The sequence below is a fragment of the Acinonyx jubatus genome, chromosome B1 (genome assembly GCF_027475565.1).
Source record: "Acinonyx jubatus isolate Ajub_Pintada_27869175 chromosome B1, VMU_Ajub_asm_v1.0, whole genome shotgun sequence".
NCBI classification, from domain to species: domain Eukaryota; kingdom Metazoa; phylum Chordata; class Mammalia; order Carnivora; family Felidae; genus Acinonyx; species Acinonyx jubatus.
In genome coordinates this window covers 77487655-77505674 of record NC_069382.1, presented here as the reverse complement: position 1 = coordinate 77505674, position 18020 = coordinate 77487655, and the positions used below count along the sequence as shown (strand labels likewise).

Below are 18020 nucleotides of genomic sequence, written 5' to 3'. Positions count from 1 at the left end.
TCCAGGTAATGTGTATTTCAAATTTGGATTTTTCAAAGTACAATTTGTTTGTATTGAATTTTTCTTTGTAGAGATGAGAAATAATCCATTTTTTTAATGTCTGAGAAAAAATTCCAAGGCATTTAGTATTTTTGACAAGAACTTCTGTTTACTTGGTTCTTTAGTTCTTGAGAACTAATTATTTACTTGGATGTTTTTCTATTACTGTCATTTTATATAACGTGTGTATTGTTTGTTTGAAATGTTTTAAGTATTTACTCTTGTGTAGAAGTTTGTGATGATTTCTAAAGAAAGGATGAATGCTTAGTATCTTCCATGTTTTCTTCACTTGTTGGTGTGTTTTCACTCTTCATATTTAAGATTAAAGAAAAGTCTTTCTTTCCATTCTTCATCTCTCCCCATCTTCTTCTCCCCCACACCCCTGTTTCCTCCACCCCTTTCTTCTCTCCTCTGCCAAGAAGGAGTACGAATGGTAGTTGACCACAGAAAGTCCTCTAAATAGACATGTCATATCTACTCCTCCAGGTCAGGTCAGGTGATGGGAGTTGTTGTCTTAGTTGTCTTCTATCCTGGGAGCCAGAAGGTAGTGCTCAGCTCTCTTTCCCTGGACCACACTTCTTAAGTTTAAAAAAAAAAAAATAAAAAATAAATAAATAAATAAATAAATAAATAAATAAATATATATATATATATATAAAATCACACACACATACATAATATATACATATATATGTATATGTATATATACACACATACATACATACAAAGTCCAACTAAGCAGTTGTCTTCGTCCCCTTTTCAGGTGTTTTTCTTCCCCTTTTCCTCTAACAGAGGGCACACACACATAGACATGTAACTTTGTAAAAGTTTTATGTTTGTTTTTTACGTAGTAACTTTAGAGCACTTGGGGAGGGAAGGGAGAAATACCGGATGATGTGTGTTTGGGTGAGTCATGGATTTTTAGTAAATGGGGTGAGAATGTAGCAGGTTAATTACAATAGTTATTGGCAGGTTAGAACTCAGATGGGTTAGAGTTGTCAGTGTTCTCCCACTTCACCACTGAAGAATGAAAACATCAGAGCAGGGAGGGGAAATTATAAGAAAATGTGGTGGCAGCTTAAGTGTGTTGGTGAATTTGGTGGTTATTTCTAAATTTAACTTGCAAAATAGGCAGGATTTTATTTTTAGACACAGAACCATAGAAAACAAGAGATACAGCTAACTTGGAAGTTTTACTTAAAAAAAATCACCTTATTTGTTTGTAAGACAGCTTTTTCATATACTTTGGGGAAAACAAAGTAAACTAATATAGGTGAAAATTATGATTTTGGATTTATAATGTATATTCTAAAGATTCATTCAATCAGTGTGCTCCTTCAAGTACTTTAATTTAAAGTGGGACCCAGGTCAATTTTTGGAATATTGCATTTAGGTGCTTTGCATTTAGGTGGGGCTGAAAAATCCCATTTCAAAAAAAAAAATCCTGGTTATGTAATTATGAAACATCCACCCAAATAAACAGTTAACTGTTTGTATCTGTGCTTGTTAGTTTTAATTAGTACATAAAGGTGTTGTCTCTTAGTCAATAAGGGAGCAAAATCCCTTCCTTATTTACAGTAGAATGTATATTCTGATTGAACACTCAAATGCATTTATAAGTTTGAATCCCAAAGAAGTTATTAGCAAATTTACCTGGTCCCAGTGCATCCACTGATTCTAAAGAACTGCTAGGTATGATTGAGTTATTTGAAAACAGTAAAAATTTAATAGGGGATTAGTACCATAGACACTATGTAGTCATTAGCCTCTGATGTGACAGCCACTTTTTATTCCAGGAATTCAAAGGGTGGCTTACTTTTCCATAGAAAGGCTATGATTCTCGAAATATAGAATGATAATTTGGTAGAAAGATGAAAATAAAAGATTTCCTTTAGAAGCCTCCTGGATTTTAAAATGCTGATTTGCCGGGAGCGAATTGATTGAAAATGTTATCTGACTTGTACGTTAAAATGAGATTTAAATAATTGATTTAATGAGAGAATATTCAGTTACTGAAGTAATGGGTTGGCAAAGCCTTTAGAACAGAATTATTTAGTCCCAGTTATAAAGGATTGCACCTTTAATCAGGGTGCTTAATTTGATTTCTTGAATGTATCTGTGGCTTGTCTGACAAGCTTGGTAACAAATGAGTTCTGAATTGTAGGAACTGATCAAAATGCAATCAGTGTCAATTGCCATTGTTGTAGTTTATTGCATGTTGCTGTCAGTTGCTGTAATCAAGAACTGTTGAAGTGCTTTAAAAAGTCTCCAGACTTTTGAGTAATTGACTTCATATGTATGATGTTATGGCTGTGAAATAACCATCACTTCCTGTTTTACTTTGTTTCTGGAAAGTTTGAGAATAGCATAGTTTGAGATAGGTGAGTTGTCACCTATCCTTCCTCATGCCCAAGCCTAAAGTTTTTTAAGTGACATGCCTGACTGAATGCAGTGGTCCCGTTCTGACAGGCTTTTCTTTTTAGTGCCTTTAAAGAGGAAATACTAACAAGATGTTTCCTCCCCTATATAGATAAATACAGTGTAAGAGAGGGAAAAAAAGTCTGAAACAACTAGTTTTCTTGGCTCTTAGTTGAAACATCATTCTGGAGTGAGGGAGAAATCAAGTCTTTTCCTGGAATGCCTGATTTTTTCCTTTGGATGATGGGGTGTAGAAAACGAGGCAAGTTTCTACTGATTATTTAATATCTGTCATCATAACCCATTTACTACACTTCCCTTTGAGTAGGAACCACCACTGAATGCTTATACTTTTAGTGACTCGGTTGTGGTAATTGCCTACTCATTTAAACAAGGTACACATTGCTTATTTGCTTTGCTACTCTTTGTAGTTCTGTGAGAGTGTTTACATGATCGCTGTTTTGTAGATGAAAACCCGGAGTTCAGACCGGTGTGGATGTGACTTGGTTTGAGTGGTGTGGCTGCTTAGGGTGGCCATGAGGATTTAAGCCCAGGTTTGTGAGAACATGCTGCACTCATTCCTCTCTGGTGCCAAGCCGCAGTTGAGTGGAGTAGCCCAGCCTTGTAAGGATCAAGGTGCCACCATATACAGAGTGCTGGCCTTTCCCTTTCTGTTTCCCACCCTCCTTTCCTTTTATTTCAACCAAGACTCATTTCTTCCCTTTTATTTTTATTTATTTTTAATTTTTTTAATATTTTATTTTTGAGAGAGAGAGAGAGTGAGTGAGCGAGCAGGGGAGGAGCAGAGAGAGAGAGAGAGAGAGAGAGAGAGAGCAGGCTCCAGGCTCCCAGCTGTCAGCACAGAGCCTGACACGAGGTTCAAACTCACGAACCTCAAGATCATGACCTGAACAGAAGTTGGACGCTTAACCGATGAGCCACCCAGGCCCCCCTCATTTCTTCTTTTGTAGAATTTACTGTCTCCTTTCCCCTCCCTTGTTTGTTTGTTTGTTTGGTTAGCCATACGTCTTTTTCTGTAGAGTTTATTAGCTATTTGAAAGGGCATCTGGAAGAAACACATCATTAACACCCTTTCGGGACAAAGAAAACTAGTTTTAGTTAGAATGAATGTCAGAAGCGTTGCACAGAGGCTTCCAATAAATATTTCTTAGATGAATGTATAAATTACGATGTTAATGTCAAAGTTGAGTTTAAATTTATGTATTACCATATTGCTATTTTGGTTGATCATGCATTAATCTTCAGAAAGATAATCTGTTGAGTCCAGATCTTAGAAGCGTGGGACCAAACTTCCTGTCCTTTCTTCCCACTGACTTGTCATTTTGCCATTAACAGGGCTGCCTGTTTCCCTTGTCATAACACAGCGTGATAACAGTAATGCCGCCTGAAACATGGTAAAATGTATAGATACTGTAGATGCCACATGCCCCAAGCCCTGACTGTGGGGTAGTGTCTTTAATAATAGAATAACTACCACCGTGGCGGTCATCACAGCTGTGTATGCTTTGTAGTTGTGAATATTGAAATGTCTACTATGCCTAGGTCTTCCCTCCTCCCAGCCCCATCTTATCCTTTACCTTGATCTTCACTGTGGGTTTTCCGAAGTTGCTTACAGATGTCTAATAATAGAACATGGCTTATAATAGAAGAAATTTTGTATGTTTTTATAAGGACTCCCAGAATTAATTATTTGTGGTTTGGCCATTTAAAAATGGAAGCTTTGTGAACCAGTCAAGAAGACCTTTGGATGTCCAAGGTTTTAATTATTGTTTTCTTGCCTGCTTGCTCACCAGATGTAAAAACATGCAATGAGGTGGACCTGGAGAATTCTGTAGATTGGGAAGTGAAGACAATAACAAGTGCCCTGAAACAGTATTTGAGGTAAGCTCCTCTCAGTAACAGGAGGGAGGCGTGGGCTCTTGGGTATCTAACGTGTGGTAGATGCCAACGCTGCCTGGAGATCTCGATCATTGAGTTCAACCTTACAGAACAGGAGGACATTCATGATGGATCTGTGTCTCTGAAAGTGCCATCAGTAGTAGTTGAATGTCTGTTGTTAGGTAAATTGCAAAACAGAATCGGAAAAGACAAAAGTGTGTGAAGTAGATGTCTATTGTAGATGGGAGTTTTGGGAATTAAATGTTATGAAGCAATGAGGAAGAAGGCCATTTATCAATTTTTATCGAACCTTTTATTTATGTTTTAGGCTACAATGAAGAATTTTTTTTTGGTTTAAATTTAAACCATTGAGTCTAGGGGCGCCTGGGTGGCTCAAATGGTCAAGCTTCTGACTTGAATTAGGCTCAGGTCACGATTTCACAGTTCCGTGAGGCTGGGTGCCACATCATTCTTCTGCTCTTGCTTTCTCTGTCTCTCTCAAAAATAAATAACCTTAAAAAATGATAAACCGTTGCACCTAGAGGCTTATAATGATAACACATAAATACAAAGCTATTTTTAAAGAAGTTTATTTGAAGTTTTAGGATAAACTTAAGTTTTGCATTTATTACAGAAAATATTTAGGACCAGAGTTAGAATAGGGCTCAGCATCTCTATGGGTGATTACCCTTTTTATAAAGAAGAAAGGAACTTAATGATAGAAACCTTGAGGTTAGATGAAGAACAATACAAAGTGAGTGAAAGAATGAAAAAAAATTATGATCATAATTCTTTTTTTTATTTTTTAAAGTTTATTTATTTTGAGAGAGACAGAGCGTGAGTGGGGGAGGGGCAGAGAGGGACTCCTAAGCAGGCGCCATGCTGCTGGCACAGAGTCCAATGTGGGGCTCAAACTCAGGAAACTGTGAGATCATGACCTGAGCCGAAACCAAGAGTCAGATGCTTAACTGACTAAGCCACCCAGGTGCCCTATGAATGTAATTATTTTATTTCATTTCATTTCATTTCATTTCATTTCATTTCATTTCATTTCATTTCATTTCATTTCATTTCATTTTCATTATTTATTTTTTTTTTTAGTGTTTATATTTGAGAGAGATAGAGACAGTGTGTGAGCAGGGGAGGGAAAGAGGGAGATACAGAATCCAAAGCAGGCTCCAGGCTCTGAGCTGTCAGCACAGAGCCTGATGTGGGGCTCGAACTGAGGAGCTGTGAGATCATGACCTGAGCTGAAGTCGGTTGCCCAACCGACTGAGCCACCCAGGTGCCCCGACCCACGACTGTAATTCTTATGCTGCGGTTCTGTTGGGGATTTTAATAGCAAATGGCTTTGCTCCCCTAGCATCGTTTCTTTTTAACCAACATGTAGGATCGTGTTTTAGGTAGATAGTATTTGGGTTTGAATGAGCACATAGAATGAAATGTTACTATATAATTTATATGTCGAGTAGTTCATCTATTTGAAAAATTCCAAGTCTGTGCAACCACAGTTAAGTATACTGAATCCTCATGGCTCCATTATCCTGCTTCTGAAGTTACCAACACTCTACCCTTCTTGTTTCTTCAGTCTCCCTACCTGCTACTTTTTTTGGATACTATTTGAAAGATTTTCTAAACCACCCTATTGCTTCCCCCCTAAATATTGAAGTATATACTTAGAAAAAGATAAGGACTTAAAAAAAGAGTGTAGAAAGACAAAAAAAATAGTTACCATACCCAATGAAATTAATACCATCTAATACTCAGTCCATGTTTGAATTTTCACTGATTTTTTTTTCCAAAAGGTCTTTTTATATTTACTTAAATTCCGACAGGGTTTGAGTAATGTCAACACATTTCATTTGATTGATGTGTTTTAAATCACTTTTAATCTGCATAGTCTCCTTCCTCTGCACAGCTTTCTTCCTCAGCGTTTTCTTGTTTGTTTGCTTATGAACCTGGGTCATTTTTAAATAGAATTTTCTACATCTTAGGGCAGATTGTGTCATGGTGTCATTTAACATGTTTCTCTAGCCATCATATTTCCTGTAAACTAACAGTTAAATCTATAGGCTTTATTAGATCCAGGTTAGGTTTTTATAAAAAAAAATGATTTATTGCAAGAATACAGTATAGTGGTGGCATATTTTTCCTGTATTATATCAGGAGGCCTGTGTTATCTGGTTGTCCCACTTTTTAATGAAATTAAAATTTATCAGTGGGTTCAGACGTGTATTACCTATTTTTGAGTGTTTTATTTCGACAAGATATTTTTAACCACTGTTTAATTTTTTTCCCTTAAAGTATTAAGTACAGAATTGCACTTAATATCCCTAATTGATAAAGGGATAAAATTAAGGCTAAACCTATGTGCTTATGGCTGTCTTCCTATCTGCCACTGATGGTGACTAACTGGCTTGGATGAGAATTATGGACAAAATTAATCTCCTTAGCTCCCACTTTGGGATTAGAATGTAAGCTTCCTGAGGATAGGCACCGAATGTGTCTTGTTCATTGCAGTGTCCCCAGCATCTAGAGCTGTACCTGTCACTCAGAGACAGTGCTTCCTGACTGGGGAAATTTTGCATCCCCCAGGAGATACTTGGCAATGTCTGGAAATATTCTTGGTAGTCATGATTGCTGGAAAGGGGGTGCTACTGGCATGTAATGGATGGAGGCCAGTGATGGGCTGCTAAACATCCTACAGTGCAGGAGACAACCCACCCTTGCTCCCGTATGTACAAAATAGCAATAGTGCTGAGATTGAGAAAGCATGTAATAGATGGAGAGGGAGAGGGATATAAAAATACAATGAGTTGCATATGTTAACTTGATGTGCAAAGGATGCTGCCGCTCCAGGAGGGAGCTTTAAACCCATTTTACTGTTTGGTAAAATCATGGCTACTAGAGTTAAAAGGATTAACCAAGGTGACTCAGTTATTGGTGTGGAAACTAAGGGCAAAAATCCAGTTCTTTTGTAATAAATTGCATGTTTTTTTTCTCCCTTTTCCACACCAGTTCTTTTTTTTCCTTGTGAGATAAGTAGTTTAATAAACTTAGAGGATCTTTTTATTGAGTACCGTAAGTAAAATTTCTTTTTGGTTCTTGATACTTACTGAAGCTAGTCCCTTATCGCTCTTGGTCTTGTGTTGCTTTTTCTGCCTTTTTCTCTCTTTGCGTTGCTTTATCCTTTTGAATTCTGCTTTTAAGCAAACATTGCCTAGAGAACAACATTATGAGATGCTATTATTATATAACTTCACTCCTAACAATATACACAGTCTGCCTGAATGTGATAAAGTGATTATCATAAAATGGCAGATGCCTTGGGAGATTTTGAAACTTAGGTTGCTGTTCTTTCCCCTGTGTTATTTTTAGCAACTAAAAATGCAGTAATTAGGATTTAAGTAATACTTTTTCTGGTGGTGCACCAAATGGGAGAAAACAGTTTGTATTTTGGCTATCTGCTTATGGCCTGAGCGTGTGCATTTCTTTCAGTACAAGAGGTAATACAGCGTGATGGTCAAGAGCATGGTTGGAGCCAGCCTGCGTGGGTTGGAATCCCAGCTTTGTCACTGAAGGCGCCATAGCACAAGTCGAATATAGCTTTTCTCACCACAAAAGCTATTGCTCTTGAATTTCTTCTCTACGCAAATAACCCAGCCATCATATTGGATGGGAGGCTGGAGGTGGAAGAAGGGAAATAGCCAAACCCCTCAAACCCTAGGAGAGAGATAAAGATGTGCAGCACATACGTGTATGGCATCTCCCTTTTTCTTGTATTGACTTGAGGCAAAAATTCTTTACTTGAGTGTTTTAGAGGGCTGAATACCAGCTCTCTGATTGAGTGCCTATCTTTTCAGACCATAATTTAGATTTTCAGCCACGTGTTCATTACAATGGGTTCCCATTGTGAGGGGACAGATGAGCTATTTTGTGAGGTTTTTAGTAAACTGATTTTACCCAGAGGGAACTTTTAAAGCCTGGAAACTAGAATGGAAGTTTTGGGGAAGAAAATGCCTGCTTAGATAAATATTATGATTTATGTTCTTAGATCCCAAGGGGTGGCAAAGAGAAGTAGCTCAAAACATGTTGGATGGCAAGTTGAGAGATACAGTGACTCAGTATAATACATTTTGTGTGGGGAACGTGTCATTTTTATTACTGCTTCCCGAACTTCAACAATATTTAATACTTACTATTTATGCTGTATTGACAAATAGGCATATGGCAATGGTAGAAGTAGCTCATCGAAGATACCTAGGTACAAGTTCATTTTTATTGGAAAAGCAATGCTGTCCGTGCTTTTCCAAATGTTCTCTCCCCCCTCCCCCATTTTCTTCCCAGTACCATTTAGCTTTCCTTCTGTGCCAAGCCGTCATTTTCCTTCCTTGCCATTTTTTACTTGTCCGTATTTTGAAACAAAAAAACCTAAAGGTTTACTTCTTTTTATTGAGGCTGTGGTATAATTGCTTTTATTTTTCTTCTTTAAATGAGAGCGTAGGAGATGAAGGGGAGGGAGAGGGGAAATAAGAAACAGCTTTTCCTCACTAGGGCTTTAAGTTTTAGTTAATGTGCCTACAGTTGTTATGTGTGTGTGTGCATATGTTTCCTAAGCGGTGTGTAGGGAATATAACCTGTAAATATGTTTTTGCACCTGTTTTATTTGCTTTATAAACCACTTTATTCAAGTGAAGTTGACATATAATAAACAGAACATTTTTATAGTGTACCTTTTGATAAGTTTGATATGTGTTTATGCCTGTAAAGCAGTCAAGATAATCAGGATAGTGATCCTAACCACTAGCCCCCAAAGTTTCCTCATGCACCTTCGGAATCTATCTCTCCCACCTTGCCTTTCACTCCCTCATTCCTAGGTTACCACTGCCCTGCTTTCTTTCACTGTACATTATTAATTTGCTTCTTTTATAATTTCATATAAATGGAATAAAAATACATCTTTTAAAAAAATATGGGTTCTTTTATTCAGCATAATTAGAGATTCATTTGTGTTGTGGCAAGTCCAGTAGTTCATTCCTTCTTGTTGCTAGTGTTCCATTGTATGGATACACCACAGATTATTATGGTTCATTCCCTTGCTGATGAATATTTGGGTTGTTTGTAGCTTCTGGCTATTACAAATGAAGCTACCAAAAACCTTTCTGTATAAATCTTTGAGCAGACTTATATTTCTCTTGGTTCAAGCCTAGGAGTGGAATGTCTATCTAGATTGTATGTTGGATATATGTTTAACAGTTTGGGAAAATGACGAACTGTGTTTTTCCAGAGTGGTTGTATAAGAGTTTCATTTCCTTTACACCCTTGCTAACTCTTGATATGGTCAGTCTTCTTCATTTTAGCCATTGTAATAGCTGTATAGTGGTAGCTCATGTACTTTTTTAAAATGTTTGTTTATTTTCAGAGAGAGAGGGAACATGAGGGGGGGAGGGGCAGAGAGAGAATTCCAAGCAGTCTCCGCACTATCAGTGCTGAGCCTGATGCAGAGCTCATGTCAGGAACCATGAGATCGTGACCTCAGCCGAAATCAAGAGTCAGATGCTTAACTGACTGAGCCACCCAGGCAGCCCTCTCGTGTACTTTTGTTTTTCATTTCCATTATGACTGATAATGTCAAGCTTTTCTACGTGTGTATTTGCATTCTCTGTATCTTCTTGGGTGAAGTGTCTGTGTCTTTCATGCAATAAAAAAAATGGAGTTATTTGTTCATTTGCTCTGTTTTGATAATTTTTTAATGTATTTTGGATACAAGTCCTTTCTCAGATATGTGTTTTGCAAATGTTTCTTCAGTCAGTGGCTTGTCTTTTCATTCTCTTAATAGTGTGTTCCAAAGGGCAGTCAGTTTTAATGTGGTGCAGTTTATCAGTTTTTCTTTGTATGAACTGTACTTTTGGTGATGTGTCAAGAAATCTTTGCCTAATCCAAAGTCACCAAGGTTTTCTTTTCCATTTTCTTCTAGAAGTTTCATAGTTTTAGGTTTTACACTTAGATTTGTGATTTTTTGAGTTAATTTTTATGTAAGATACGATATATGGATCCAAATTCACTTTTGAATATGAATGTCCAGTTATTCTAATACCATTTGTGGGAAAAGCGCTCTTTTTTCCCCTGAATTATCTATTTAGATGATCATACAGTCTTTTTTATTTTAGTTTGCTAGTGTGGCAAATTGCATTGATTTTTGTTTTAATATTAAGGCAGTATTGCATTTGTGCCGTAAACCCAACTTGGTCATGATGTATTATCCTTTTATGTATCTGTTGAATTTGAACTTTGCTGATTCTATTTAGAATAGTTGCATCTATATTCATAAGTATTAAGGTCTGTTGCTTTCTTGTAATGTCTCTAATTTTGGTACTAGGGTGGGGACATGAAAGAATGAGTAGGAAAGTATTCCTTCTTACATTTTCTGGAATTTGCATAGAATTTGCATAGGATTGGTATTATTACTTTGGTAGAATTCACCAGTGAGGTCATCTGGGCCTGGGGTTTTCTTATTCGGAAGATTTTTAACTACAAATTCAGTTTCTTCAGTAGATGTGTTACCTGATTCTTCTGGAGTGAGCTTTGGTAGTTTGTGTCTCTCAAGATATTTATTCTTTCATCTAAATTACTGAATTTGTGGGCATAAAATTGTTCATGGTATTCCCTTATTTTCTTTTAAATATCTTTAGAGCCTACAGTGGTTTTACAATTATCTCTACCATTCCATCATTCCTGGCATTAGTAATTTGTGTTTTCTCCTTTATTTGCTAATTACTCTGCCTAGATTTATGATTTTCATTGATGACCTCAAAGAACTGCTTTTGGATTCATGTATGTTTTCTATTTTTCTTGTTATCTTTTTGTTGATTTCTGCTCTGATCTTTATATTTTTTCTGTTCTTTTGCTTATTTGGGGTTTAATTTACTCTTTTGTTTTTTTGTTTTGTTTTGTTTTCTAGCTCTCTAAGATGGAAAGTGAAGTCATTGGTTTAAGATCTTTCTGTTTATATAGGTGTTGAATGATATAAATTTACCCCTAAATACTGCTTTACTAATAACGTCCCTTAAATTCTGATGTTATATTTTCATTTTGCTCAAAATACTTTCTAGTTTCCCTATCTTTTGGGTTTTCCAGATCTTTCTGTTCCTGGTTTTTAATTCATTTTTTATTGTAATCAGAGAAATAGCTGGTGTAAATTGAACCTTTTAAATTTATCAAGAAAGATTTGTTTGATGGCCTAAAAAATGGTTTATCTTGATAAATGTTCCATGTGTGCTGGGAAAGAATGTGTTTACTGCTGCTTTTGGATGGACTAGCACTTAGGTGAAGGACATATCAATTGGATAAAATTGGTTGATAGGATACAGAAGATGTGAATAAAGCTAACTGATTTTTTTTGGTCTACTTGTCTTATCACTTATTAAAACAGAGAGGTATTTAAATCTCTTGCCATAGTTGTGGATTTGTCTGTTTCTCCTAATAGTTCAGTTTTTGCTTCATGTATTTGGAAGCTCCTGTTATTAGATTTGTTAACATTTAGGATTGTTGTCTTGTTAATTGTCCTTTTTATAAGTATGAAAGGAACTCCTTTATCCCTACATTTTTCTTATCTTTTGTCAATGTCTTAAATTTGTGTGTGTGTGTGTGTCTTTGATTTTTTTTTTTTTCTTGAGTATTTGAAGAGGAATTTCCGGGTTACACGATTTAAACCTTTTAAAGATTTTTAATATCTTGCCAGATTGCCCTCCAGAAAGACTGTGCAGATTGATACTTGTCTTAGTGTTCTTGAAGTGTTTTTATAGAGTACAGAAATCTGGTCTTCTAAAATTTAAGATAATGTATAAAAGTTGAGTGAACTGTAGCATTCTGTTGACCACAGGATAAAATATACTACCATTTGTGTAATCTGCTTGGTAGAAAATTAAAATTATATGTGTAATTTTCAAGTTGTCATGTATTTTACATCCTATCTTTTATTGTTTCATATGCATAAGCCAAAAGTGGATATCCTGTTTCTATACTAGAGATATGTAAGAGGAGAGGTTATGATATTTGTTTAAACTTTTTAACATATTTTGTAACGTCTTCAGTTAATATTCTAGAGATGATTTTCAGAATTTTATGCTTACATTTGGTTGCATTGAATGTTTGTCTCTAAATAAGCTAATATGTGGAAGGAAGTTTTATGTAAAAAATCAGATATTTATAAAGGTACTTTCCAAGATTAAATATGAAATATTATGTGCTTAGATCTGATAGGGATTTGTGGCTGCTTAAGCTTTGGTAGTCCTGATGCAAATAGTGCTTTATAAGGTAATCCATTGGATTTATGTATCTTTTTGATATGTAAAAATGTTTCCTAGGGAAGTTTTACACAGTAAGTGATAAATGCATATCATACTTATAACCTTTTATAAAAAATGAGCACAAAGGGTATAGTGACCTGTTTGGTAATTCTGAGCTGTCCTTTTCATACAGGAGTCTTCCAGAGCCTCTTATGACCTATGAGTTACACGGAGATTTCATTGTTCCAGCCAGTAAGTATGATGTAGAGGTACAGAGACAGTTGGATGGTTGACAGTGTGTTTAAACTAAAATTTCCATGTGAAAAATCTAACTTCGTGTTCTTGTAATCTGTGTTAAAAATAGAAATCACTTCAGAAGATGTTTGGTTTGTTCTTTTAGAGGGTGAAAAAGAGGGACAAGTAATATATTCATTCATTCATTCACATTTATTTATTGCCTACTGTGTGCTAGTCACTGGTAGATACTGGGTACATGGAACCGTGAAAGGATTTCTGCCCTCAGGAGTCAATTCTCTAGCAAGTATTTGGCACACGCACCTCCCACTGTCCCATAAAACATATAGTAATGGCATGAACAAAGCGTTATGGGAACACACAAGTATTTAACTTGCAGAAGGTTGGGGAAGATTAGCAGATTTGGAGAGATTAGCAGGTTGGAAATGGCTTCATATAGAAAGATATTTAGATGGAAATTACAGGCAGAAGGAGTATTATGAGATAATGCCAGAAGCCCACACAGTATCTGATAGAGAGTGAATTATATGTGATAAAATGTTAAATAAAAAAGGCCTATAGTCGGTAGAATTTTAATTTGTGATTAAATTTTTTGTGAGTCATAATCATTTGAAGCTGTCTTGTTTTCTCTCTATTCATACACTTAAGTTTTTGTGTTTGACACGTGGTGTTTAGTCGTCAAAGTCTTCTGAAATACATTGGTGCTAGGTATTTAATAGTTAAGGAGATGAAGGTTGAGACATGTTAAGTAACTTGCCAGATTATAGGGATCTTTATTTAAAATTCAAAACCCAAGCTCCACTGGCTAAAACCTGCAGTATTGGTTTTCACAGGTGCACCGACAGTAGCTATAATCGTATTTTCATTTCCTCCCCACCCCCCCACCCCCCTTGGATGTATTCCATAGTTTAATCTGTTGAAAAATTCAGAGTAATCCCTTTGGGTCCTGTGTTACTGCTGCCCGAACATTGCTTTAAATGTTATCTTCTTGTGAGGTCTTTGGTCCAGCCAGTGTAAAGGTTCCTAGTGTGTTACAGAAGGAAGCAATGTGTAGGCCCAGCTAGACTGTACATATAAAATAGGCCTTCGGAAAAAGCAAAAATGTGGTTCTACTCACTTTTGTTTTCACGTGGAAGAGGATTTTTTTTTTTTTTTTTTGAAGAGAATTTGTATGATCAAGGAAGTGGGGGAAAATTTTCTTGGCAAAAACTCAACCAAAGACTTAGTTGTTTTGATTTCTTCCCTGTGGCATTTTTGGCAAACTGGGGAAAGAGAAATTAAACTCTAGTTGGAGGACAATTGTTTCATGTTGTTCGCCTTAGAGACTGGAAAAAGCAGAAGAGTGCCAGTTTTAATCTAGACTCTTTGAGAATTGGAGAAAGATAAAGTGATTATGGAAAAAGGTTTTAAATTACCACAAGTTAGTGTCATTATGATTATCACGCCTTATAATTGAAGCCAGTGTGTTTGAAATTCTAATGTCAATGTTGTTTGCCAGATGAAGTCTTCCTAAGAGGCGAGGACTTAGGAGTGGTAATGAAGTCTATGGTGGTAGGAAATGAGTTTAAGGAGTTTGTCGAGACTGTGCTTGAACAATGTGGTAGAAGAGATTGCATAAATATAAACTGTATCATCCCCTACTAGACCTGTACCTTGTGTTTTGCCTCCTGACTTTCTGGGGATGCTGTAAAAGAGTCTTGACAATGATTTGAGTAACAGGCCTGTTTCAAAGAAATACTGTAGCTGCTGTAATTATTGGCATGTATTTTCACCCAAGTGGAATTGCAGGTGGAACGGGACCTGTAGTTACCTTATTTAATGAGAAAAAGCACATGTGTTCAATGGGTGTATCCAACATTCCCAGTGTAGACTTTGTTATTTGAATCTCTGTGAGTGCCCCTCTCTTTACTCACAGTGCCTCATTTAGGAAGGAGTGTGCGCGCAAATTCTCTAATCTTCCTCACATCTACTTTCAAGTATTGCATGAAACCGTTACAGAAGTCAGGTGGCCAAAATTAGTCTCCTCTTCTGAATATTGTTGGGAAATGGGGATTGCGGTCAAGTTACATTTTCTATTGACAACGGCAGAGATTACCTTGATGTGCGAAAGTGTCTGTTAGCAGAGCTGACTGCTAAAATTACCAAGCATTGCCAGTCTTTGTTACCGCCTCTCACACCAGCACAGAAACTAATTTTTGATTCCTTCCAGTCATGTGCGGTGGTTTCCATCTGTTCTATGCTATTGAGATGGTCTCTTCTGCCCTCCCTGCTGAGAATTCTGAAGGTTTCTCCTCGGTCCCTTTATTTTCTCCCTCTCGGTTTTTTTTTTTTTTTTTTTTTTTTCCTGTAGACTTCTGTTCAGAACCCATGGGTTAATTTCTGGAGTGCATGATACAAATAGGAATTTCATTTGATTTTTGTCACCACAAAAGACAAACAGTTTTTGTTCTTCATTCTTAAAAAAATACTGACTGTTCAGTGTTGGATACCTTAGGAAATTAATTTTTCTTGTTTTTTTCTTTTTTTCTTTTTTAGAGAAAATTGAGAGTTAACTAGACCCTCTCAGCTGAGAGAATTAACTGAAATTGCTGAAAGGAACTAGAGTTTATCGGTCTTAGGGAAACCACTCCTTTGTTTTGCTTTTGCTTGTGCACGCAATACTTCACTTCTGACACTTCTGGTCACCAACTGTGTGGGATATTTTCCCCATGCCAACCAGTTCTGTGATATCAGCTGAGCATCTTACAATTCAGTTCAGATTCTGTCTACTTGGAGGTAGTGTCAGATCCCCCAGGGTCAGGGCTCAATCCCACAAGACTGCCCCACTTCAGACACCAGTCACAGCTCCTGGGTTTTCCACGGGACTTCTGACTGACTAGAAATCAGAGTTTCACAACCTCCACCTTTGGTATGATAATTTCTTAGAATGGCTCACAGAACTCAGGGAAACACAAACTTATATTTTCCAGCTTATTATATAATGAAAGATATGCTAGAGGATATGATGAAAAGCCAGGTGAAGAGATACATAGGATGAGATCCAGAAGTGTCCTGAGTGCAGAGACTTCTGTCCCTGAGAAGTTGGGGTGCTCCACCCTCTGGACATGTACATGTGTTCACCCATTCTGAAGCTCTCCAGACTCTACTGTTTTTATGGAGGCATCATCATGTAGGTATGATGGATTGTGAACTCCACTTCCAGCCTCTTGTCCCTCTCTGGAGAATGGGAGGTGGGGCTGAACATTCTGAGCTTCATGTTATAGCTTGGTCTTTCTGATTACCAGCCCCCATCTAGGAGCCCACCAAAAGTCACCTCATTAGAACAAAAGATGATCATAGCACCCAGGAAATTCCAAGGGACATAGGAGCTCAGTTTCAAATATTCCTATCACTTAAGAAATTACGGGGGTTGTAGGAATTTTGTGGCAGGAACTAGCATCAAAGACTAAATATTAGAAGATTCTCTGAGCACTCGTATTTACAAGGCTTTCAGAAGCTCTATGTCAAGAATCAGAAACAGAGACTAATATATATACTTCTTATTACTTCACAACATCTATCTTGTGAGAAAATGTAATAAGCTTTTAGTATAGAAATTCGTAAGATGAAAACACAGTTTACTTGGTCTGTGCAGGAATGCAAAAGATGTGCCCACCTGGGGAAGGCTAGGGTGTCTACCGGAAGGTGTTAACTCTATGGCATTTCTTACTTCTGGGAAGGTTGCAGTCCATGGTCTATGTGTTAGTCTTCCAGGCTCAGAGTCCTTGCTATATCATATTGATAAAAATTGGACCCATTCTGGATTGGACTCATGTTAAGCTTAGTTTGAGAATGACAGCTGTAGCTTGGATGCCTAATATGGCATCACACAAAAATATTTACCCCCGAACAAGAACACTTGTCTTGCTATGTTCTATATGTTTTCTTTCTGTAGTCAGATTACTTGGGAAGCACAATCATAATCACAAAGTTCTTAAGTCATTTATGATGAAAAATACAACTATTACGGGATCCAGGACACTGGTATTTGCCTAACTGGAATGTTCTATTCTTGTTGATAAACTTGCATAGGAAGCAGGAAAATCATGTGGTCTTGGTTGGGAAAGACTTGAAACCTGGACCTTAAAGGAACTGAATGCCTAATGATATTCAGCTATTTTAGCCTGATATATTCATTTCTCAGTGGATAGGGTCTCCCACAGAAGAACTGGAATACTTGATGTCTGTTGAGTGAGGCACCTGGGGAAGTGTTTGCATATTTACTGCTAATGTTTTCCTAAAATTACAGTACTGTTGACTTATGACATTTAAATATTGAAATAATTTAACATTTATCTGCCTGGGTAGCTTTGATAAGCTCCAGTAAGCTGTGATCCTGTCTTTTTCAGTCTCTTTTGTTGGCACAGCATCCTAAGCACATAGACCTTAAGTGTTGTGGACGCTGATTTCTACCTCCACAATTGTAAAAAATGCTTTTGCTATTACAGTAAACTAATTTCCTGGCATATGTTAGGAATTTGGTATTATGATTAATTCAGTATTCTAGATTTTTAAAATGGTATGCTTTTCATTATATAGTTTATATAAGTTAAAACATAATGAAATGCATAGAGCATAAACAACTGAAGATAATTTATCTAATTATATAATTTATCATTTAGAAAGCTTTTCTTGAGTACCTTAGTTATTATTAGTTTGTAGCCACTTGGAAATGAAATGCCTATTTAGTAGAGATTTCTGATTAATGTCAAAATGAAGCAATGTTTTGAGAAAAAAGTAATTTTACTTTAAAAGCCTTACTTCCAAATATTCTTCTTTTTGAAAGACGAAAAAAAGCATACTTGAAAAAAGTGTGTGTGATTTCAAATTAGATGGATGTGGGAGGGGCACTCAAAGAAGGAAGTGGAAGGCTCTAACTCTAATTTCAAAACCAATTCTACTATTTTTAGAAATGAAGAACCTTTTCCTGAGAGGGTGGGAAATGATTTCTGTAGCTTGTGTTTCTGAATAAGTAGTAAATCCCCAAATATTAAAATTAGATTTTCTTTGGGAAAAAAAGATTATTAATGACGCAATAGACAACATGAGTTAGAAGTAGCTTTTTTAGTGCAAAATTTTGGA

The 18020-nt window shown here is 36.6% G+C and overlaps 1 protein-coding gene across 3 annotated transcripts in view; it reads left to right on the top strand.

The window, feature by feature from the left end:
• ARHGAP10 (Rho GTPase activating protein 10) overlaps positions 1-18020 on the top strand; it is a 319834-nt gene that overhangs the window by 192360 nt on the left and 109454 nt on the right. For all 3 annotated transcript variants that reach the window (XM_053216887.1, XM_053216886.1, XM_027066965.2), the window contains 2 exons: positions 4272-4359; positions 12838-12896. In XM_053216887.1, coding sequence (XP_053072862.1) covers positions 4272-4359; positions 12838-12896 — 147 coding nt within the window. The remainder of the gene's footprint in view (positions 1-4271; positions 4360-12837; positions 12897-18020) is intronic.